Raw genomic sequence first — 25,080 nt, 5'->3', positions numbered from 1 at the left:
GGGTCTCTCCCATGGGCAACAGTCCTCCATGAGCTTCTCCAGCATGAGTCCTTCCCATGGGCTGCAGGTCTTCATAAAAGGGAGCTGCTCCAGCACAGGTCCCTTTCCACAGGGTGCAGTCCCTCAGGAACAGCCTGCTCCAGCGTGGGACCCCCACAGGGCCACAATCCTGACAGCAAACTGGGGGCTCTCTCCACAGGGCCACAGGTCCTGCCAGGAGCCTGCTCCAACATCGGCTTCCCAGAGGATCACAGCCTCTTTCAAGCACCCACCTGCTGCAACACGGAGTCCTGCATGGGCTGCAGGGCGATCTCCGCTGCACCAGGCACCTCCATGGGCTGCAGGAGCACAGCTGCCTCTCCATGGGCTGCACCTCGGGCTGCTCTGGCACCTGGAGCACCTCCTCCCCTCCCGCACTGACCTTCCCATCTGCAGAGGTGCTCCTCTCACATGCGCTCGCTGCTCTCCTTGGACTGCGGCCTCTGTTGTGCAGGCTTTTCTCCCCCATTCCCTGCTGTCCCAGAGGCACTACCACCATCACAGATGGGCTCAGCCTTGGCCAGAGGCAGGTCCGTCCTGGCTGGCACTGTCTCTGTCACACACAGGGAAGGCTTCTGGCATCTTCTCACAGAAAGCCGCCCCACAGCTCCCAAAGCCTTGTCACGCAAACCTAATACACTACAGCTGACTAAATCACAAAGCAATCAGCTGATCCTTTGGTTTTTCAGGAAGTCAAAATACTGAAGTGTAACTATTCTACACCTGGGGCAGAGTTAGCTGCCCCAGTAAAAACAGCAATTGTCACTACTTTCGCTGGTGCTGCCATCCCAAAGGAACCAAAAAGTTCCTTTGTACTGTCCTCCACAGCTCCTTCTGGAAGACCATTAAGAAAACTTTAAAAATTAGACTTCTTTCTTACTATAAGCACCCCTAAACACCTCCACTCCAGATCTTTTCTGTGCACAGCTGGAAATATTGTCATCTCTCCCTTTTAGTGTTTCTCTGGAGTAAATGCATTGATTCTTCTCAAGATGGATTTTCTTCCATTTTCATCTGACTTTGCTCTTCTTCTGCCAGCACAGTATCCAGTATTCCAGACATTAATCATTCAGCTTATTTGTGATACATCTTCATCAGCTCTTCTAATCCCTTAATAGCCTCGTGAGCTTTCCCATGCACATTCCAATTCTTGTCTTGGCTTTGTTGTTCAAGCACATTCGTTTTCCTCAGCCGTGTGTTATCTTCGTTCATTCAAGCAACACAACCTTTTGCCACCTTCTGGTCACTCATATCCCAGCTGTCGCCCCTTCCCTGAAATGTCACTGGCTACACAGTGCAAAGATGTAAAAACCCGTTCACACTCTGCTCCACAGACAAATTCATCAAGTGACTGAAAGCTCTACTTTGACGTCACTTCATGTTTTGAAAGCTGAAGCACAGTAAACTTAACCCAAACTGGACTGGTAAATAATGCTCAGCTTCATCAGTCACTTTCCAATTTTGTTGTTCTCCCTTTTATGACCCATACCAACTCACACTATATATGTTTGTTACAGCATGCTGGTCTTCCTACCTACCTTCAAAGCTTGCAGAACTTTGGGATCCACACATGTCAAATGTAGAGAGGGGAAAAAAAAAAGAAGAGAGGAAAGTGTAGACTTGATCTGAAAATCAGACAAGGATTTACATGCACACACTCCCTAGAAGAAACCAATAGAAAGCACTTGCAATTCAGTTCAGTATGACAAGCTACTACATGGAACGGCAAAATACAGGAAGAAAGCTGTCCTTCTCACTCCTAAGTCTTCCTTCCCCGCAATAACATACCCCACCTATGATTTATGGGGCTGCATCCCAAATATACTGCAGTTTAAAGGTACACAAGATTCACGATACCAGCACGAGATCAACTGACACTTAGAAGCACCATTAGTACCTGCTTTCCAACCGGAGCTGGTAACCAATTGTCTGGCCAATCTTCTCTCTCCTTTCTGCTGCCACCCTTTCAGCCACAGCAACAGCTGCTAAACGTCTCGGCTGAGTGCAAAACACACGACAGGGAGCTCCATTCTTGTAGCAGTCATCAAGGATAAACTGAGGGATCTGGAAAGAAGTGGTTCAAATTTACTTTTTGAGAAAGTCACAGCTTTCTCAGCACAGGGAAACAATTTAACTGCATCTCAGTACTACACGTTGCAACAGACTTTTCAATAGGATTATAACTGCAAATATACCTGAATGGGCATAAAATAAATTTCAAAGTATAACCTGTTTAGGGTTTTTTTTAAAAAAAAAGTTGAAGTGTCTCTCTCCTGCTTCAGAGAGATCTATAGGAAAAAAAGCCCTGCAGATAATCTCTCATTTTAACACAAAAAATATATTACTCTGCGTACTAAGAACAGAACTAGCCTTAGAAGAAAAAGGGTTATACAAACATCACAGCTACTTTCCCCTCAATATTTTGTAATATTTTAATGAAAAAATTATATCTATCAGAAAACTGTGAGGAACCATTCATGCTTTTAGTACCTATCTGCTGGCTTAGTATTTCAAAAGCTAGAAAGTGAACTGGAACACAAGATTTTCAATCACACAGGAAAACAAAAGCCTTAAAATAGCATAGAAATATCCCTTACCACAAATATTACAAAATCGGCATTAGTTTAGTATAAATACTGTTATCTTTTTCATTTCATTGAGGAAACATACTTGAGTAGTTTTTCCCAATCCCGTCTCTCCTATAATCAAAACAATTTTATTGTCCTTTATTGTTTGGACAATTTCTTCCTGTTTTTCAAGAACTGGTAGTGATTGCCTGAAGGAATCGAACTCTGATTCCCCTCTTTTCACTGGGACCTGGGGGATACCGTCATTAAGTCGACCGCTTGTCTTGTTCAATTCTTTGTTTTCTGTGAAGAGAAATTAAGAATTTACTTATACAGACACAGAGGAAGGTCACTAAAACACTGCTCAAAAATTATACTTAACAATTAACCTGCCTGACTTTTTCTGCACCCCTGTGAGTAAAGTGACAAACCCGGCACACATTTAGAAGTCAGACTCATAGCAACACGTCCTGTTATGGTGCTTGAAATAGGCATTTTTCAGAACAGTTATTACTTTCATAGGTATTTCAAACACAACCAGACTCTCCCAGAGCATTGCTCCATGCCAAAAAAGCCCACAAAGAGCAAAAGGAGAAAGAGAAACGAAACTGGAGAAAACCAGCCTGGTGTATTTTGGTGGCCTTCGTATCTGCGTGCACGTTTCACATCTGCAGTTTCCCTAGAAATACACGCTCACAGAGTTCAACCTTTAAGCTATTCCATGCATTTGCCCCAAATCGTATTAATCCAAGCGCGCTGTATCGGGGGTCCTGGACGCACACAGCAGCGTGGTGTGTTAGAAAGCAGTGCGTAAGTAGCCAAAAAACGTGCACATCTTCTGAGGGAGCTGCTTCAAACCCAGCACTGTAAATGCTACTCTGTAATTCCTTGATCATTATTTTCCAGAAGAATGAAAAGCTTGCTGCAAACTCAATGATACATATTTAACGTGATTAACAGATTCACATGCTAAATTACAAGCTCTGTTGTACCAAGACAAACACAGACTAAAAGATTAGGAGAACTAAAAATACATGCTTGAAAAGCAGAGAAGGATAAAGGTTAGACTCTTCATTAGCTTACCCCTTACATTTCTAAGACATTGTGTTTCAGTACTTTTATTATAGCTGCCCTCTGTTCATTAAACAATCCTATTAAACAACTGAAACAACTGAAAAAAGCAGCAAAGGAAGCGCTTTAAGAACAGACACCACATATCAGAAATATTTAATTAAACAAGGCATATTGGTACAAGTGTTTTCTCTTCACTACAGCCACCTCTGCACACAGAAACACAGTATAGCTCTTCCACTCACAGCTGTTAAAGCAGTAATCTAGATAAAAGCGTTGCTTTCAGAAAAACCCCAACATTTTATCAGATGTTTGTCTTCAGTGAACTCCTTCATATCCTAGAAATCAAGAAGTCTGGACAGTAGTGTCTTAAGGATCAAATCTATTTTGTAGAGATCAAGAAACAAAAACTAAACTTCTTGCTTTGTCAAGTACGTGAATTTCTGTAAGCAGCACAGCCAACCTCATTCTTTCCTAAGGGTGTTCTCACATGGCATCACGGTAAGACCTGACTCTTCAATCCCACCTCATGGAACTTGTATGAAGCCACATTTCACAAATGTGCTTCCGAAAAGATTTGGCTGGAACTGGCTCAAAGATCCTAAATTAACTCAGCACAGATCCTAAATTAACTCAATCCCACCTCATGGAACTTGTATGAAGCCACATTTCACAAATGTGCTTCCGAAAAGATTTGGCTGGAACTGGCTCAAAGATCCTAAATTAACTCAGCACAAGGTAGACATCGCAATGTGCGTGATACGACTGCCCAAGTTCCTCACAACACCAGTTATAAAAGACCTTGAAAGTAAAGAAAATTCATGTGTTTGTTTAAAGGTGTATGGTAGGGCAGGCAAGGGGACAGAACAGAAAGGGGTTTGTTTTGTACTCGGGTCGTACGTTGTTGTTTCGAGTGGTGTTGACGGACAAGTCCAAATCCGAAGACACGCTGAACGTACCAGATTCAACAGCACGGGCACTTCCTCGCTCTGTCCTCGGCAAGAGTTCCGTGCGTTCCTTGTTTGTGACGGGAAAGCTCTGAATGAGGCTCCGAACGGCGTGTTTCGTACGGAGAGCCAAGTCGCAAGCCATGACTGCATGTGTCAGTTCTGAGACATCCTTCTTCCTTACAGTCAGGTATCGATTTGCTCCTTTTCTGTCGGGGGGAAAAGAAAACATATCGTAGGAATAAGTGACCTACTCTAGGTTAAACTTTTATCTGTCAAGGTATGAGGTTCTATGCAAAACCTTTTAAAAAAAGCAGAGATCATGGTGAGAAGCCTCTTTTATGGACACGTGAAACCCATGAAGTATAAAAGCAAGCCATCTCAAAAAGCATGCCACAAGTTTTTCCAAACAAACAAAGATACTTATTTCTATGCCTACTTTTACACTTTTTTCTCTAATACTATTCCTTGCAGCAGAGTTGGCTATGTTGGAAACATCAATCACGCTATCATCAGTCATGAAATTCCATTCATCTGCACCCAAAAAATGAAAATTGTACCCCAACTTACCCTTTGCTTTTAGACACCAGTCCAAGAGACTGACAGAGCCGGTGAACAAACGCTCTTTCAGTACTAGTGAAACTAGAAGGAAATTCCATCTCTAGAATGATAAATAACAGTAAAAAACCAGTAACAATGCAACAGGCATTCTTGACATGTTATCCTGGTGTTACAGAATCAAAGAATTGTTAGGATTGGAAGGGACCTCTGGAGACCACCCAGAGCAACCCCCTGCCAAGGCAGACTCACCTGGAGCAGGTGACACAGGAGCACGCCCAGGTGGGTTTGGGATGTCTCCAGAGGGGGAGACTCCACGTCCTCCCTGGGCAGCTGTTCCAGTTCTCTGCCACCCTCACGGATAAAAGGTCTTCCTCATGCTGAGGTGCAACTTCTTGGGTTTTACTTTATGGCCACTGCTCCTTGTTCTGTCACCAAAAAGTCTGGCACCACACTCCTGGGACTCATCTTGGAGATACCTATACGCATTCGTATAAATACGTATATTTATACGTATTTATACTCAGTCTCCTCTAGGCTAAACAGGTCCAGGTCCCACATCTCTCCTCACAGAAGAGATGCTCCAGACCTCTCATCATCTCATCTCATCTCATCTCATCTCATCTCATCTCATCTCATCTCATCTCATCTCATCTCATCTCATCTCATCTCATCTCATCTCGTCTGTGGCCTTTGCTGGACCCTGACCAGTGCTCCCTGTCTCTGTGCTGAGGAGCCCAGAGCTGGACACAGCACCCCAGCTGTGCCTCACTAGGGCCGGGCAGAGGGGCAGGATCCCCTCCCTGACCCGCTGCCAGCGCCCTCCCGACACCCGCAGGGCCGCCCCGGGCCGCGCCGCGCCGCGCACCCGCCTCGTCCCCGCTCCGGAACCGCTCCAGGGCGAGCTGCACCGCCATCTCCACCTCCTCGTCCACGCCGAGCTCCCTGAGGGCCTCGGCCCGGGCGCGCACCGCGGCGGCGGCAGCCGAGCCCCCCGCGGCCCCGCCGGGCTGCCGCCGCGCGACCCGCCTGTGTCGCGACATGGCCCCGACAGCGCCGCCACACGGCCCCGACAGCGCCGCGACACCGGCACCGATCGGCGGGCGCTGCTCCCGGGCCCGGGGGGCGACGCCGGCGGCAGGGCGGGGCCGGGCGTGCGTGGGGTCATCCACAGCCGGAATCGGCCCCGAACGGAAGGAAATCGCGTCTTTGCCCCGTTCGGTGTTGAAGCCCGCCCGTGTGCCGAGGCCTGTGCGTGGCCGTGACCAAAAAGTGGCACTGGTACCCTGTCTGGTCATAAATTACGTGATCTAATTGAATGGCACTGAACGTCGGTGTGGCGAGGGTCATCTCGGCCCTCAGCCTCCTCACGCTGTACAGTGCTACTCGCCCTCGATTTTGGATCGTCTTCTCCTGCTGCCCTTTGACATGAGATAGAAACGAAACCCAAACCTCTTGGGCATGACACAGGGCTCGGTATTGAAGGCTGCTGCTTTAGAAACATCATTAAGTCAGAGGGAGAGTACTTTGAAGAAGAACAAACTACTCCTCAGTTGTGAACTGGAGAATTAAATAAATAGAAAATAAACACCCACTGTCTAATGGAGCTGGCTGAAAAATAGCTCTTAAGAGACGTCTACCAAAGCTGTGTACAAGGCTCACTTCAGCGTAATTCTGCACTGAGAGGTCGCACTGGAGCTGAACAATCGATCTATTATAAGGTTATTTTAAGTTTTTTTTCAGTTTTTCAGTTCAGCTATCTGCCAATGCATCTTCAACCAAAGTACATAATGCTAGCTCCTCATAGCTGCTCCTGTGACATTCAGAGCACATTTGATGTGCTGTCACCTCAGAGCACATCACAGTCATTACGGAAAATTAAACAGCTGACTAAGATGAGGATTCCTCTTACCATCTTTGGTATCAACAGTAATAAAGGAGAGCTCATAGCTCATTTGAAAGAGTCACATCAGAAATCTTTAATTATGAACCCAGACCTGTTACCAGTTTCTGCCTCTTAACAGCATCATCTTGCCTTCCTACAGAAGAAACCCCCATGATCCTGAAAAATGACTCCTCAAGCCCAGTTCTGCTCTCAATTTGCAATCCTGTAAATACAGCAGGGCACAGAGGTAACTGTCTGTTGGGTTAGCTCCCATTTATACGGCTAAGAGTGGGGTGAAGCCTGAGTGCATCCTGCATAACAAAGTTCTTCATACATGCCTTGCTTCTCTCACTGCTTTTTTGACTCCCTGATGCTATCAGAGGGTGAAAAAATGGGAGAATGTAGTCACCCATGCATTGCCTGCTGCAGCCCTGCTAAAGACTGAACTGCAGTCTGCACTCAGCATATGAAAAAACATGAGCAAAGACAGAATTGTGCTTGCCCAAGCTCTTAGACATGGAGGTTTATGTAGACTCTTTATATGTATTCTCTTAATAAAAATGACTAGCTGTGGATTTTCTTATTAGAATTAACAAGCTGTAAGTCTTTAAAAATTCAGTTTTCGTGGTTGGCCTCAGAAATACCTTCTAATGTTTACTCAAAACAAATAACTCCTGGAATAAGAATTATTTCCTTCTATTAACATATAGCTAAATGCCCATGTATTCTTTTTATAAGAAGAATTAAGAGGCAGCACAGTTTTGTGCAAAAACACATCTGCGTGTTTAAATACAATTAGGCATTCTTATTTTACCCTCCCTGGAGGCACTTCTATTATGTAGCAGGTTTTGCTGACTTTTTAGTTTGAGGGATATTTCCTCTCTCGCAAACACTCCTATATTCCACAAAAGATGTCAGATCTAAGAGAAAAAGAACTGCAAAGGAAGTTTATGAAACAATATTATCTATTACATACTGTGTTAGATAGTGTCAGATTTGACTGCAAAATAGTTTGTCTTTTTGGGTTTTGTTTGTTTGGGATATTTTACAGATTTTAAGTGTTGTAAGGCTTGTTAGCTCTTGAAATATGATGCAAGGATTACTGGTGAGCTAATACTATTCTTTAAGGTCAAGTTAATGAAAGAGCACAAGATTTATTTCTCTTTTCAGTTCCTTGACTACAAAAAGTAAAAGGTATTGCAGTATGGGGGGTTTTTAAGCATCATAGTAAATTTGTAACCAGATAGCTGTTGGCTGCTATGATTATTAGTGATCCCATCAAATAAGTTATGTATTTACACACACTTAGGGAAGTAAGACTAATGTCAAATTATAAGGAGCAATACTTGTTTAATTAATTAACTGCAGTGAAAATGGGCATCTCTTGCTTTACTGCACACTACTGTATACACTGGTAGCTCCCCAGAACTTTGGCTGCTGATGTGGGCTCGATGTGGGTGATTGCCTCTGCCCCATTTCTGTAACCTCTCCAGATCATTTCTTATTTATCTGTCTTTCCACTTCCCTTATTCACTGCCATTTTAATTTCTTTTTGAGACATCAAGGAAAAAGCCTTTTGATCAGTTCTGTCCTTGTAAAACAACCTCTCTCAGGTCCTCACTTGCAGCAGTCCAGAGCTTGGGCTGTTGAACTTCCAGGGGAAAACTGCAAGCCTTCAGTGCAGCTCAAGGCATGCACAGAGTTCGGCAATGTCTCCAGAATGAAGGCTGGAAAGAGCATGATTCCCAACAGGGTCAAATATACCCCAGTTCTTCCCACAGTTGTCTCCACTACTCCTCACTCCTAAATTGAGAGCCTGTAGTTTCCAGGGTGAGCAAATGACAGAGGCCAGGAGGGAGAGTGCAATGATCCTGTGCTAACAGATCTTCCTGTGTCTAGAACATGTTACAAAGGCAGCATGAAAACTGCAGGGATCCCATGTCTTGTGAGCCTGAGGGGTAGACTGAAGGCAGAAGGATTTCATACCTGTGATTCATGTGCTTGTCTCTGCTGAAACTGGAACTGCGTGGAACTGATGTGCTTCCCAGGGAGATTTATTGATCCAGAATGTAATTTCCTGTTAGAATACTGTTTCACTGAAATGCTTTGACTAAAATAATACCTATGTTGCAGAAATTTTCTGGAGCACAGAACACATTTAACTATCGCAGTCATCAGCGGCCTGCAGAAAAAGGTTACTGAGGTTACCTCATGGTCACAGTCTACAAAAAGACCAGTTATCTTTACAAGTGCCCCCACTTTTTTCGATCAAAGTAGTATTTTGTTAACAGAGATACACCTTCAAATGATAGACTCAATAACAGATAGTGGAAATATTCAGTATCTATATTTACACCTATATAGAAGAAATTAATGAAGGAAAACGAACTTCTTACTTTCTGTATCCGAATTGTGGATCCGTATGTAAGATCCAGGAGTAGCAACCTGTTTGAATAGGAGGGCGGTTTAGGATATTTTTGGAAAAAGGGGCAAACCTGTTCTCATTTATATTCATCATCACAAAAAGGTTGCACTTTTTAGGACAGTTTTACAAGGCGGTTGAGCATTTATGAAGGTGAAGAATGAGTAGGAAGCTTCTCAAAAGAGGCACCAATAGTCTATTTAGAAATTAATATTCTATCTAAAGTATTTTCAATCCTAGCTAAAACATCTCAGTTTTGCAGATCACTCTTGGAGCAGGAGGAGAAAAATCAGAAAAATTGGCCTCACAAAAAAAGAAAAAAAAGTATTTTCTTATTTTCTTTTGAATATACTGTTTTGAGAGTTTTCAAACAGCTCTACTTGCTGAGAATTCCATGGTAGAGGCGGCACAAGACTTAGATTTCTAGATGGAGCTTTAAATCACAGGTCTGTGATGTGAAGTGGATCTAAACAAAGTAATGTGAAGGAGGTAAGACAGTGACTTCAGACACAAGATTTTGATGAGAATTGAACTAGCAATTTCCTAGCCAACCCATGGCTCTGTTAGCAGCAGATGCAGTTGGCTGTACACAATGATGTTATTTAAATAACATTCATTTGAACTGACATTAGATGTCTGTTACTTTAAATTTTGTTACCGTGAAGATCAATAAACAGAGATGGTCTTCATCTGAAGCCGACTGAAATACAGGATAATCTCTCCTTTGATACCACCAGGCGTTGCTTTTGATCGTCACCTACGTCAAAGTCTCCAGTCCGAATACCTAAGCAGTGGCAGCAATTAGACTAGCTAATTCCCCTGTCTGCCTGCCCTACAGCAACATCAGAAGTATGCATTTTCTAAGTTACCTCATAGAAAATAAAGTAGGTTTTTAGTTTCACTTCCCTAATTAAAAAAAAAAAAAAAAGGAAATAACTTATACTTAGCCCTTATATTGCCTGGGCGTGGTTTCTATAGGCTAGGCACAGATTTAGGTCTGGGCATACCATCCGCATCTTAGTACCTTGGTATACATGTGCAAAGTCATGTGATGTGAGAGTACCTAGTGGCCAAGCCAGCTCCACCCTGGTCCCATGTCCCAGGCTGGCCTTTGTTGTCCCCAGGGAGGTGTCTGATACCCTGGGCTGACCTGGCTGGGATGGCTGGGTGGGTCCTGGCTGCCAGGCCCTGCCATGCCTTCCCAGGCAGTCCCCACAACCATGGATTGGGATCTGACCTGATCTGCAGAGGGTCCAAGGGATTAGAAATTAGAAGTTAAATTGTATTATAAATTCCCTACCATGCTACTTACAGACTGTACTAGGCTGACTCTGCTTGTAGAAATCCCGTGCCATTCTAATAATAAATTCTCTTCTATGTCAATCATAACATCCTGTTAGGAAAACAAAGCTTTAGTTGTACCTCTGGTTTAGTGCCATCGTCACTCTGCCAATATCCCTAAGAGATCCCGTCTGTGTTGGGTGACAGTGTCACTCAGATAACAGTGTCTGTTCACCAAGAACCTCATGGAGCAACAGGGAACTTTTTAGCAAGTGTGTGAAAAGGGCTGATGCAGTATCTAGGAAGTTGAAAGGAATGGTATTCTGGGCAATTGGACTCCTGATAGTGATAAAGTCCTGTATTGCACACCCTGGCTACCTTGCTCAAAGGAATATTACTAAATTAAAACTTCCTGCTTGCAAATTAAGATACTGTTTGTTTTGTTGGTGGGTTTTGAAAGAGGTTAATTGAAAAGTGCTATGGCTGAATGCTATCTAGAAGGAAATTTTTCTCTTTTTTTGGTCGATTGATTTTGGTCATTTGGCAGCTTTTTATGCAGAGTGACTTAAGCTGTTTTCTACTGCAAAAGCATTTATAGTTAAATGTCGAGAGGTTTACAGTGCTTTTCTTTTTCTATTGTTCAACACCTAATTTGAGGCAGACTTGACTTTCGGAGATCACATGAACTTAAGTGTCCTGTTGATTCAGTGGAAAGTCAGAGAAGTCCAGCATCTCTGGAAATTGGGTGCCTCCTGCCCATCTTTCAGAGATGTCAGATTTTGGGTCTATAAATGTTGGAGAAAAAGTGCAGCTAGTAGTGCTCCAGCATTGTTATTACCGTTTGCATCGACTGTCTGGTATGTGTTTATTTGCATTTGGAAATCAGGGCATTATGGAAAATTTATATTGTAGAATATAGATTAATATTGAAAAATTACAGATCCATTTAACTTATATGAAAAGACAAACAAACAAATACCCAAAGGATTGACTGTTAAAATCCACAGTCTTAAATAGAAAACATACAAACTTTTCAAAAATTTCTTTTGAGAAATATCAAGCCTATTTTGCTACTCACAGCAGTTTGGAAGTCTCACTCCTTGCCCTCCTTCCTTGTTCTCTCTTCCTAACTTTCTAGGCACCACACACCCCTCACAGCAGGGACACTTCAGGAAGAATTGTACTTTCTGCTGCACAGCACAGTCTGTGTTTTAAATGTGGGGGTTTTGCCATTTGAAGTTCACATTCTTGGCTGTAGGAGTGAACTGCCACCTAAATCACAGCAGGCACAGGAATGTGGCGAACTGCAGCTTAGGGCATTGCTTTCCAACTGATGTGATGCATCTTTTTAAAAAACTAGATGGGCATCACGGTACAAGCCAGTAAGCTCAGCTGGTTTTACAGTCTCGCATGCCGTACCACAGCTAGGATATCAGCTGTTCCTATCAGCAAGGAGGAACTGGTATGGGGGATTTGTTATCAGGGGAAGTCAGAACCCACTGCACCAGGTTTGCCTGGGACTGGTGCAAATGCAAAACAATTAACTACAGCTGATCCCCAGAAACGAAAAAGATAGCAGGAAAAATTCAATTCAACCAACTCAGAAATTATTCACAGTGAGCAGGGGGAAGATAAGGAATGGGTGAATTCCTCATCCACAGAGAAAGCTACTGTGTGAAGCATGCAGCTAAGATGAGAACAAAAGATGAAGTGTTATCTAGATTAGAGGAGAAGTGGGAGACTAGTTTAAAAAAAGGTGAGAACTGGCCAACTGTGAGGCTTAGCAGATAGCGTCAGGATGGAGAGAGGTTGTTCTTGGAGATTCTCATTGCTGTATTTTGGACCCGATCTTGCTCCATTGATATTGGCGGCCTTGTCAGGAAACACTGTTTCAGGACTCTGTAAAGAATCACAGAATCAAAGAGTATCACAAGATGACAGGGACGCAGACGAATACATCGCGTCCAGCTCCCTGTGGTTAAGAATTTTCATTCTTAGTAAGAAGCAGTTACTGCGTTTGCAGAATGTGTGCACGGATTCTTGTCTGTGGTATTGAACAGCTGGTCTATGGGGTCTGGCTGAACAAAGTGGTGTTGTGACTTCACATCTTCTCCAGTAGCTGCAGTAATCAGCTGGTATCACACATCAGCAACATCCTACCTGGGACTGAGAAAAAGCGTGCGCTAAGACTAAGAGTCAGACCACCGTAGGTCAGAAGATGGAACATCTGAAAGGGTAGTTGCAGTATCCTCTGGTCTCGGTGCCTTGAAAGAGTGTGGAAGTGTGTTGGCTCCATACCACAGTGCCCTGGTCATCCAGCAAGAACTAGTGTGAGCAACCTAATTTGGAAATCTGCAGACACCGAGAGAATCCGAGAGTGAGTGTATGCGTGCTTGCACTTGCAAGCAGCTCTAGTTAATAAAATGCCAGAGGGACTCTTTACCTTGTAATGACTTACTTAATCAAGGTACAATAAATATTAACAATTAGAACTGTTGCCATCAGTTAGCGTACTTGAAAGGGCCTGTGCAACAAGTGTGATAACTTTGCTGAATTTATATATTCATTAATCCCTCTCAGCAACAAGGAAGATGTTTTGTGGCATGAACTGGATGTCTTCAAAGACTTAATTAATAGGAGAAGGATAATACCTGATACTGTGAGAGAAATGCATGTCCTTAAATAACAGGGTCTTTTTTTTCAAATACAGAAACAGGTTAGGAAAAAAAATTAGTTGTCCCACATTAATCACAGAGTGATGGAATAAGAAATGTAATGTGTGGTGATGTGATACCTTTATTGTATTTTTATATAAGCTTTCTGTACCCCAATGGTTCATCCCTACCTTCCCCACTCCTATTCCCAGCTGGTTTGCCCCAGACCCAAGCCGCTCCTCCAGTCCTACATGGTTGTTCTCCTCCCCTTGTTCTAGCTCTTTCCCTATCAATCACCCAGACCCCTCCTGTTGTTCCCGAAGGTCCAGTGTCCATCATCTGAAACCTCCCAATTTACCCTTATATGGTCCCCATCAATCTCCCGAAACCCTACCCCTCTAGATACCTCCCCCTTTGGAAATCCCCTAAACTTGGATGCCCCATTGGGGCATGTGATCCCTTTCCCTCCTCCCCTTGAGGCTATTGGCCCAAGGAAATATCTATCCTCGTCCATATCCCTCCCTTAGAGATTTCTATTGTCCCCAGTTAAGCCATCCCCATTGTAACACCTCCCTTTATAAGGGGTTCCCTGGAGCTGCTCGAGGCCTGTCTCCTGGGAGTTGCCTCCAATGAACTTGGGTTATGCCATGTGGCAAGCCTCCTTGGTACTTTTTATCCTCTCCCTCATCCGGACTGCTGACAGCCACTGTGCCTGGAGCTTCAGCTCCCCTGGGCAGAGCTGAACTCCTGAGGAGCAGCTTTAAAGCCAAGAGCCTCCAGCTGCTCCCCACTCCTGTCGCACACCGCAGGAGCTGGCCTGCGCAGTGGTCAGTGGCGGTCATTGCTACAGCTGGCGCCCAATGTGGGGCCTCCCTGAGGGTCCGAGACCCCACGGAAAGGATCGTTTTCGGAGATCCATTGGCACATCAGCACCCCGGTGGGAGCAGACCCATTTCTGTCAGGTGGCGCTCCCAGGGACGGACACGGTGGTCCCTCAGCGCCGGAGGGATCGTGTCCAGGGAGAGGGACCCTGCCTACAGCACCTTTGTCCAGAGGAGCAAGTGGTGAGTATCCCTGTTGGCCAGGGGATCAGAGCAGGGCCGTAGTGTGTGTGGAGGAGTGTCCCCTTTGTGTGGAGGGGTGAGTGTGTGTGAACCCCGAGTGCTCCCGAACCCTTCCTTTTATGTTCTTTTAAGTTTTCGTTTTACTGCAGGCAGGGATAAGTGCCGTGCTGACAGTTTTATTTTTTGAGAGTGGTTGGCCCCCAGTTTTATCAGTTTTGTGTTTCTTGGATTTTTCAAATATAGGCGCACATTTGTCAGCACAGCAGCAAGGATTTTATTTCCCAGTTGTGGGACTCCTGGAGGGAGGGGGGGGGGGGGGGAAGTTCAAAAAGGGGTTGTTAAAGAAATTTCTTCGTTGGCTCTATTTCCATTTCCCGCGGGTGTCCCCAGGAGATGTGACCTCGCTCCCCTTCTGGAACGTTGTGGGAGCGACGCTCACCCAAAAAGTGAACAAGCGGGACACCCAGGTGTCCAAATTTATTCCATTGTATGTTTTAATTTGGATAACAGTGAGAGAGAGGTTGGGAATGGAAAAAGAGCCCCCCAGTTCTTCCCCTGTTCCTCCTCACACCTCTACCCTTTCCCCTAGTCCCTCGCTGGGTGGTTCCCGAGGAGCAACCCGTGTAACGCAGGGTAGCCGCAGTGGTGCCAGTCTCCCTGGCTCCTTGCGAACCCCCCAGTCCCCTGGTCTTGGTCGGCAGGGCCCGCCGGCCAAGACTTCTATCTTTAAACCCTGTACCCCTGTTCCGTCTCCCAAAGTTGTTAGGTTTAATATCCCCAGTTCAGACCCATCCACCCCTGATTCCACTTGTTCTCCCTGTCCATCTCCATGTCCCTCCCGATCTCCCCGGGTCTCTCGAGCATCTCCCTATCCTTCCCCTTGTCCTTCTCGTTGTTCCCAAACTCCGTTACCGTCACCCTATCCATCTCCTAGTCCCTCGCTCCTATCGCTCCTGAACCCTTAAAATGGCTCCTGAGGAGCTCAAGATGGAGGGGACCATGTGGTCGGACCCCCCCCCCCCTTGTGCTTCTTCTCCCCATAATGCCTTTCCATTAAACTCCTTCTCTTCCCTTCCTCTGCCCGAACTTCCTACCTGCCCCTCACCACACCCCTTTTCCCAAGACCCTGAGCCCTTTCCTCCTCCCTCATGGGAGGTGCTTCAGGACCGGTCCGCCTTTTCCGGGGCGGAAGCCGGCCCTGCCCCAGTTCCCTCCCACTTCTCTGTTGACCCCGCCTCCCCACTTCTGACTTCCGGTTCCCACGCTCTAACATCTGGTTCCCACAACACCGGAGCCGGATGTGATGGGCCAGGGGCCCGGAACCCGGAACTGGGGTCAGTCTACCACGCCGCACCTGTTACCTATGGTGGGGTAGGAGGAGGCCTCCGAGGATGGAAGCCTTTCTCCTACCAGAATGAAAAAGAGCTCTGCAAAGCCCAAAGGGAGTTTGGCCGGAAAAGCGAATACTTTAAAGGCCTTCTTAAGGCCACATTTTCATCAAATGAGCTTGTCCCTTGGGACATCAAGGACTTGTTTACATGTCTGTTAACCCCGACCTGAATACCTGTTGTGGGAGCAGACATGGAAACGGTCCTTACAGGCACTCCTCATTGAGCTTTGCAGATGCAGAGATACGGCTGTTGATGCCGACCAATCGGCTCTAACATTTGACCACCTGTGCGGCGAGGGAAACTGGAAAGAACCTGGAGAACAGGCCCGTATCTTACCTAAGGCTGTTCTCATGAGGGTCATGGGGGCAGCAGAGAAGGCATTCCTTTCTCTTCCCGCGCCTGATGCAGAAGCCCGCAAAAGTTACATTAACATAAAACAGGCCCCCAATGAATCATTCATCGAATTTGTTGATAAAATCAGAGCACAGGTGGAGAGGCAGGTCGAGGATCAAATGATGCACCCGACAATCATCCTCGAAGTGGCTAAGGAGAATGCCAACGAGGCATGCAAGAGGGTGATCGCCGGGCTGCCAGTGTACCCCGAGCCAACACTCCCTGCACTCGTGGAGGCCTGCATGAAGAAAGCCACCACCATGGACGTAAGGCCTCCACTACCAAGAAGATCGGTTCCACCTGCAGCTCTGGCCGCCCACCAGCCAGTTCCCCCACAGGTGCCCCTGAGACCGACCCAGATGAGACAACAGCAAAAAGGGGGAACTCCAGGGCTGATATGTTTTTATTGCCGGGGGGTGGGGCACCTCACGAGATTCTGCTCCAAAAGAGCGGCAGATGCGGCAAGGGAAAGGGGGGGAAGAGCGCCACCACCATCAGTGCCCAGCGCCGCGCCAAAAAAAACCTAGGTGCACAGCATGGTCCTGTCTCACGTGGGGACAAAAATGAGGCAGGGCCTGTGGGGAAAGGGGGGGAAACAACAATCACTGGACATGACAAAATTACCAGACGTGACTGTTTCATGGAGTTTCCCTCTACAGCATGGAACCCTGATGAAACCTGGCACCCTCAACCACCACTGTCTCTGAAGACGGCGACGGACCACCTGCTTACGTCGGACCAGTGGACGGTAGTTGCAGTGGAACCACTGGAAGGAGGATTGGTGCCTTCAGGGGGAAGCTGTAAGTACATGGCCATCGGAGACACTAAGCACACACCTCAAGAGCTAGAAGTGTGCCCGGCCATTCTCATGAATGGCACGACTTCAGCTGGTGGCACGATGCATCAACCTGCCCTTCTATTTGGCCAAAGGGCAGGTCATCGCCCAGGCTATCCCCATACCAGCAGGAATCCCAGTAGACCGCAAAACACCAGGTGTCTACTGGGCAGAAGTGGTGGGAGAAGATAAACCCATCATCTATTGTAATGTCCGGCAAGGCAAGGACTCTATTTGTTTGGAGGGCCTGCTGGACACGGGGGCAGATGTCACGATCATTCCCCACAGGGAATGGCCATCACATTGGGAATTGCAACCCATGGCAGGAAGAATCCAAGGTATCGGAATTGGCACAAATTGGCACAAATACCGAAGAGCATTGTACAAATTGAGGGACTGGATGGGAAATTGGCTTCTCTACGCCCATTTGTGACTGATTACCAGGCACCCCTGTGGGGACAGGATGCCATGTCCCAATGGGGGGTTAGATTAGAGATCCCGAAAACACCGGGATTTTTAATTGCAGCCACTGTGGAGTGCCCCACTCAAAAACTAGATTGGACAACTGATTCTCCCATATGGGTGGATCAGTGGCCGCTAGAAAGAAAGAAATTGAAGGCGCTCACCGAACTTGTGGAAGAGCAGTTGGCTCTTGGAAACATCGAGCCAACTTTTAGCCCTTGGAATTCTCCGGTTTTTGTCATCAAGAAGCCGGGGAAGGACAAGTGGAGACTCCTCCACGACCTTCGGGAAATAAATAAAGTCATTGTGGACATGGGGCCCCTTCAACCAGGGATGCCTTCCCCAGCAATGCTCCCCCAAAATTGGAATTTGGCTGTAATTGATATCAAAGATTGTTTTTTCAAAATTCCTCTTGACCCTGCCGATGCTCCACGGTTTGCCTTCTCGGTTCCCACCACCAACCGAGAAGCCCCAATGAAACAGTACCAGTGGCGAATTCTTCCCCAGGGCATGAAGAACTCCCCTACCATCTGCCAATGGTACATCGCCTCATTGCTGTCCCCAGTCTGTGCCACCGTGAGGGAAGCCATCATCCTCCATTATATGGATGATGTGCTAGTGTGCGCCCCCGACGACCATGTGCTTCAAGACACCCTTGACCAAGTCGTCAATGTTTTGACATCTGCTGGATTCACTCTCCAGGAAGACAAAGTTCAAAAGATGCCCCCTTGGAGATATTTGGGGTTGGAGATCACTAAGAGGACCATTGTTCCTCAAAAATTGGCCATTAAAAGTGATCCCCAAACATTGGCAGACCTCCACTCACTGTGTGGTACTTTAGGATGGATCAGGCCCTGGCTAGGGATTAGGACCGAAGACCTAGCCCCCCTTTTCAACTTGTTGATAGGGAAGGAGGAGCTGAGTTCTTCTAGGACCTTGACCCCAGAGGCAAGGGCTGCCTTGGAAAAGGAAGAGGTTAAGATGGCGTGAGAGGCAGGCGCATCGTTGCAAATTGGAACTGCCCTTCAAATTCATTGTCATGGGACAGTTGCCCCACCTCAATGGGCTCATATTCCAGTGGGACCGGAGCCAGAAAGACCCTCTCATCATCATCGAGTGGGTGTTTCTGAGCAATACCAGGTCCAAAACAATCATGAAGGCCCAGGAACTGATGGCCCAGTTGATCCGGAAGGCTCGGGCGAGGCTTCGGGAATTGGCTGGGTGTGACTTCTCAGGCATCCACTTGCTGGTCCGTTTGGAGCAGGACAAATTGTCCACCGCCAAACTGACCAAAGAGATGTTCGAACAGCTATTAGCTGAGAATGAGACAATTTGTACTCCCAAAAAATATTAGAAGCAGGCATCCTCTGGAGGCTGTGACAGTTTTTACGGATGTGTCCGGGGCATCTCACAGGTCAGTCATGACCTGGAAGAACTCCCAAACTCAGCAGTGGGAGGCAGATATTGATAACGTTGAGGGTTCCCCTCAAATTGCTGAGTTGGCCGCTGTCGTCGGAGCCTTTGAGAGGTTCCCTGAACCATTTAATCTGGTAACAGATTCGGCTTATGTTGCAGGAGTGGTAGCAAGAACAGAGAATGCTGTTTTGAAAGAGGTCTCAAATGAACATCTCTTCCGGTTGTTCTCGAAGTTAGTATATCTTGTCTCCCACCGAGAGCACTCGTTCTTTGTGATGCATGTGAGGTCACACACAGATTTGCCAGGCCCGATAGCTGAGGGCAATGAAAGAGCGGATGCCCTCGCCGCCCCTGCAGAGGTGGCCAGGATGCCGAAAATTTTCGAGCAGGCGAAACCGAGCCATCAAATGTTCCATCAAAATGTGCCAGGGCTGGTCCGTCAGTTCCACCTGATGCGGAGTCAGGTGAAGGCCATCGTGGATATGTGCCCACATTGCCAGCGGTCAGCCCTCCCCTCATTAGGCACTGGGGTGAACCCCAGAGGGTTGGCTAGCTGTGAGGCGTGGCAGACTGATGTCACGCACTTTCCCGAATTTGGCCGACTAAAGTATGTACATGTAAGTATAGATACCTTTTCTGGAGCAGTCTATGCCTCTGCCCACACAGGAGAAAAGGCTGAACACGCCAGGAAACACCTTCTCCAGGCGTTTGCAGTCTTGGGGTCCCCAAGGAAATCAAAACAGATAATGGCCCCACATATAGATCCGAGGCCTTTAAGGAGTTTCTGGACGAGTGGAGAGTAAGACATAAGAAGCGCATCCCTTACTCCCCAGCTGGTCAAGCAGTGATTGAGTGGGCCCACCAAACGCTCAAAACCACCCTGAGGCACCAATGGGCAAGCAGTAGAGAGCTTTCCCCACAGGATCGGCTAAGCAAAGCTCTCTTTGTGATCAATTTCTTAAACTGCTCTTTCAACATCATGAACCCGCCAGTGGCAAGACACTTCGGCCCACACAGCAACTACCCTCTGTGTGAACATCCGCCAGTCCTTATATGAGATCCGGAGAGCGGTAAGGTTGAGGGGCCATACAAGCTGGTCACATGGGGTCATGGGTACTCCTGCATATCCACACCCCTAGGAGTGAGGTGGATCCCACAAAAGTGGGTGAAACCGTATACCCCAAAACATCTGGTGAGACCCCCAGACCCCCAGATGTGTGCACTGGGAGGAGGAAGCAGCGTCATCAACCCCAAGATTTCCCCAGATGCCTGTTTGTCCCTGAGTTTTCACGTTTATGGTTTGATTTTCTCACAAATGATTTTTGATCTTGTTATCTTCATTACTCTATTAGTTTTGTTTCTCTTCAGTTTGTTAAAGAGATTTCGCTTTTCTGTTAATGCCACTGCACTCCCTCAAGTCAGCCACACAGAAGTTACTGAAGAAGCAGCAGCGGCTCCACCAGACTGGTTATGTGAACAAGAAAACAATTTCTAAATTTTTTAAAACAAAAAAAGGGGAGATGTGGTGATGTGATGTTTTTATTGTATTTTTGTATGTTCTTTGTACCCTAATGGTTTGTCCCTACCTTCCCCACTTCTACTCCCAGTTGGTCTGTCCCAGATCCAAGACGTTCCCCTGGTGCTCCCAAAAATGGTTATCCCCTCCCCTTGTTCTGGCACCTTCCCTATCAATCACCCAAACCCCTTCCGGAGTTCTGGACTGTTCTGTGTCTGTCACCCGAGCCCTCCCTAATTACCCTTATATGGTCCCCGTCAATCCCCCGAGACCCTGCCCCGTCGGATACCTCCCCTCTTGGAAATCCCCTAAACCTGGATGTCCCATTGGGGCATGTGACCCCTTTCCCTCCACCCCTCAAGACTATTGGTCCATGTATATGTCTATCCCTGTCCATATCCCTCCCCCAAAGACCCCTATTGGTCCCCTCTCAGGTCATCCCCGTTGTAACACCTCCCTTTATAAGTTGTTGCACAGATCTGATCGGTGCTTGTGCTCCTTGGACTCCCTTTGGGCGATAAACCTGAAGCTGTATCCAAAGGCAAGCCTCCCCGCAACTTTCTATCCTCTCCCTCAACAGGGCTGCTGACAGCCACTGTGCCTGGAGCTTCAGCTCCCCTGGGCAGAGCTGAACTCCAGAGGAGCAGCTTTAAAGCCTCGAGCCTTCGGCTGTGCCCTACTCCTGCCGCACACCACAGGTGCTGGCCAGGCTGAAGAAAGCGGTCACTGTGACACATGCTGACTCCTGTATGCAGTCCGTGTCCCCATCTTTAACTTAGATGACACGAGGTACTACTTGAAAGCCAGCTTTGTGGAAAAATGTAATGAGAGATTTCTGTGCCACTTGATAATACAACACATGGTGATCTAAACTTTCTTGATGAAACTAAATTTAACTTGAAAGCTTGACAGCCACGTATTGGTTCTTGTCCTTTACTAAGCTGCTTGTATGACACAGTGTCTGTGTAATTCCAGGAGAAACACTGTGCACTCCGTACTTTCTGAAACAGAAAGGAAGATAGATACTGTCCTGAGACTTTTTATTCCTTTTGTGTCAGTACTTATATGACAAAGCTGAAGATAAAAGAGATTTATTCACAGAAGAGAACAGGATGAAATTATGTCATATTATTTCAAAAGATCTTCATGAACCTTCACAACAAACAAAAAGGTCAGTACGGGAAACAGACATTACCTTTAAAATGGGTTAGTACAAGACTGCCAATATACAGCAGCTCTACAGAAAAGATTTTGAATGTACTGTTAAATAACTACAACTGATGCCATGAAGATTTTTGCTTTTTCTTTTATACCCCTGTTATACCTTTTTACAACTTCTGTATTCTCAGTGCTTTTTGCCTACATTCTTAGACTTGTTTGTTAAGCTAAGAGACTAAACATCTTAGAAGCTTCGTAGCTAGGGATCAGTGTGCCCCAGACCCCAAGGTCCTCTCCAGAACACATTTTATAAACTAAGATGGAACCATCCAGGGGAAGGTTCCTTGGGGAGAGGGGCTCACTTGAGCCTCTCATTGGGAAATCTTTGATAGATATGCTAATTAGTAAAGCCTATAATGATATACCCAATGTTGGGGGGACACGGGAAGAAGAAGAGACAGAGACACAGGGAAAGACTCGGTGGGGTGCATCTCGATGCATATGACCTGGACGTGTACACCTAAGGATCCTTAAGAATAAATACCAAGGTAAAATCCCTTTTCCCCTTCTAACTGTGTATGCCTCTTGATTTTAAGACCAGGAAAAGGCATCACAACTATACCAGACTCTGTGAAACAATTCCTTCTAACTGTTTTCAAGCTACAAATATCATATGACATAAATGATATCTGTATCTACTTATTCACCACAGCTTAATTATTTTTTAATAATTCAAATAATGTTAGGAAAAGAGAGGTAAAGCTTGTACAATGATCATAAATGTTCAAAGGGTCATCTTATTTTTCTAGGCTGTCATCCAGTCCAGAAGAAATCAAGCTTGGTGGATTTCTATTTTTATGACTAGTAGTAACTCTGTCATGTCAGCAGTGAGAGTAACAGCTCTATCAAAACACCTACAAAATTTAAACATGTATGAAAGAGTAAGATGAGTAAACTATGAACAAAGAAACAGCAGGATAAAGCATTGAGGTTTCGTCCTTGTGGTGTGTGTAGTCAGGACACTAAATGACATGCAGAAAGTCTTTTCTTTGCCTCCAACAAGTACTTCAAAAGGCAAAATTACATAGAATCGGTACAACATTCAAGTGGCCCAGAATGTTCTTTTATTGCCTGTGGTTTTTGCACCAATTCTCCAACAAGGACATAGAGGAGTTATGTAGAAAGCTCAGTACATCTGTGATTGTCTAATTTTAACAATCTACACTCTGCTATTTTCCATCAAGAACTATAGATATTGTTCATCTCACAATCAGAATACACGTATTCTGCTTACTCCAACGTTTTGGGTTTTTTTAAAATACAGAGATATGTTGTAATTTCTTTTCATGTCTACCTTCATATGCAAGGAACTACTCTGCATACTATTCTGTGGAAGAATTACAGAGCAAAAATACAGAGCAAAAAAATCCCCAATCTTATAAAGCACTCTTGAGCTCCAGAAGAAACTTGAAAAATATTTCTGTAGGTCTATAAATATGGACAAGATGTTACAAATGAGCAGACTTCATATCCCAAGGGATATCTTTGATGTGAGAGACTAAAGAATAGGCTCCTACACAAGCCGGTTAAATATGTTCCTGTGTGCTGCTGGACAACAATTAATACTGATTTCTGGGCATTACTGGTGACAGCTGTATACTAGTTTAAAACAAAAAGGTTTCTTTTATCTCCCCTTTGTATAACCCAAAGTGATAAGCATCTAGAAGCTAAATTACTCAGTGGCCCAAAATTAGACACTTGAAGGCAGACTGTGAAGTGCATGCCAGACACATTAATAAACAAAATAAGACACCATTTTGTAGGAGTAATGACAGTTATTTGCTTTTATAAAAACAAACACTGAATTGGTTATGAGTCCACATCTCCATTTATACAGAATTCATTATTAGATCACACAACTGATGTAGTAGCAACCTGAACACATTTTCCAGAAGTATTGTTTTCTTGCAACATTTTACTTTCCTTTCTCAACTCTTTAACTACATGTGCTGGCTTCAGACAGTGACATCCCTCTATCTTGCCAGCAGTGTCCCAAGGCAGAGAAGTCCATGCAAGTTCAGATTAGGCACCTCAACAGCACCTGGTCAGATAATCTGCAAGCACCTAAAACCAACCTACTGCCAAACTAGTGCTTTTTCACCTGCCCACAGGAACAGCATAGGTCAGTAATGTGGTGGTAACTGTGCATACTGGTGGAGGGGGGAAAAGCAGGAGAGAAGCTGCAGGTCCAAGGGCAGAGCAGACCTCAGGATACAACAATGCAGGGCAACAGGAATTAAGCACATTGTGGTAAAAACAGGGAAGGGTATCTACGACAGTGGGGAAATTATATTCTTACAATGAGAGTGAGCACAAGAAGAGCAGAAGATATATTCAGATGATCAGGTTTTATTAGTTCTGTTGTGCATCAAGTAACCGGAAGAACAGCACACAACAGTGCAATCTTTTTCCCAGCATTAACACGTATAGTTTATCTTTCACGCCACCACCCCCTTCTTTTTAAAAGATATTTTCCTTAGGCTTCCCATATAAACATGATTTTGACAGCTTCATTCCAACTTGTCCTTGTGCCAAAATGTTGTCTAGCAAGAATTATTTGTCCTCCCTGATGTTTCCCTCCCAGCATAAACACTAGGTCTATCCCCTTTCAGTTTAGCTCAGTAGTCAATGTGTGCTATGCTCTGAAGTTTCCTCTTATCTGCTCCCCCAATCAGCCCTTTTACATACGTAGGACCTGAGGCTTTACTGCAGGCCATCTCATGGGACTAAGTTATTTCTATAGCAGCACTACCACCACTAGCTGATTGAAAGAAATCTCAAACTGAACCAAGCAAAATAGTAATAACAAAAAGCCCTTTGCTAATCTCTAAATGCATAGTTCTTCGTACTGCTGTACCTCTACCATAAACTGTGAGGTTATGTGCATGCCTGTCTTCTCTCACCTTCCTTCTCTCAGAATTTCCATTGTCTAACAAGCTCTGAGCTGGACGGATCCATGGGCTCACCAGTTAGGGTACTGATGATGCTATTAGTGAATAACCCTGAAAGTCATCTATTTGGGGTGGATATTCTGAACTTTTGTGCTGGCAGATCTTCCGAAATTTGCACCGCCTAGAAATTCAGCTGGCACTCCCTCTTCTTAAGTTGTTAATGAAAGGCAATGGTAGTTTTTTAAGAGAATCCACCAGCAAGTCTCGCCAGTCTGGTCCCTTCTTTCCACCATCACCTGCTGCTGCCTGCCCGCCTCCTTAGCTACGGCGTCACTCCAAGCCATCCTTCACCACCACCACCAGCCTCTCGCCACCGCTGCCATGAGCACAAAGAGCCGCGTGTAACAACGCCGAAGAAAACTCGGCCCGAGCTCGCACTGAAACTCCCAAGCGGGAGGCCCCCGACCCGG

General features: G+C 45.8%; 1 protein-coding gene across 5 annotated transcripts in view; it reads right to left on the bottom strand.

The window, feature by feature from the left end:
* LOC116437908 (3'-5' RNA helicase YTHDC2-like) overlaps window positions 1-25,080 on the bottom strand; it is a 49,412-nt gene that overhangs the window by 23,005 nt on the left and 1,327 nt on the right. For 2 of the 5 annotated variants that reach the window (XM_032096263.1, XM_032096264.1), the window contains exons 1-5: window positions 6,051-6,297; window positions 5,195-5,285; window positions 4,637-4,833; window positions 2,710-2,909; window positions 1,937-2,103 (exon numbers count right to left, since the gene is read on the bottom strand). In XM_032096263.1, coding sequence (XP_031952154.1) covers window positions 1,937-2,103; window positions 2,710-2,909; window positions 4,637-4,833; window positions 5,195-5,285; window positions 6,051-6,225 — 830 coding nt within the window. In that variant the 5' untranslated portion in view covers window positions 6,226-6,297. Of the gene's footprint in view, window positions 1-1,577; window positions 1,595-1,936; window positions 2,104-2,709; window positions 2,910-4,636; window positions 4,834-5,194; window positions 5,286-6,050; window positions 6,298-25,080 lie in introns of those variants that run through there. The other 3 variants (XM_032096265.1, XM_032096266.1, XM_032096267.1) reach the window with 3 other exon arrangements.

Source organism: Corvus moneduloides, chromosome Z, assembly GCF_009650955.1.
Source record: "Corvus moneduloides isolate bCorMon1 chromosome Z, bCorMon1.pri, whole genome shotgun sequence".
Classification (NCBI taxonomy): domain Eukaryota; kingdom Metazoa; phylum Chordata; class Aves; order Passeriformes; family Corvidae; genus Corvus; species Corvus moneduloides.
This window is presented reverse-complemented; position numbering and strand designations above follow the sequence as displayed.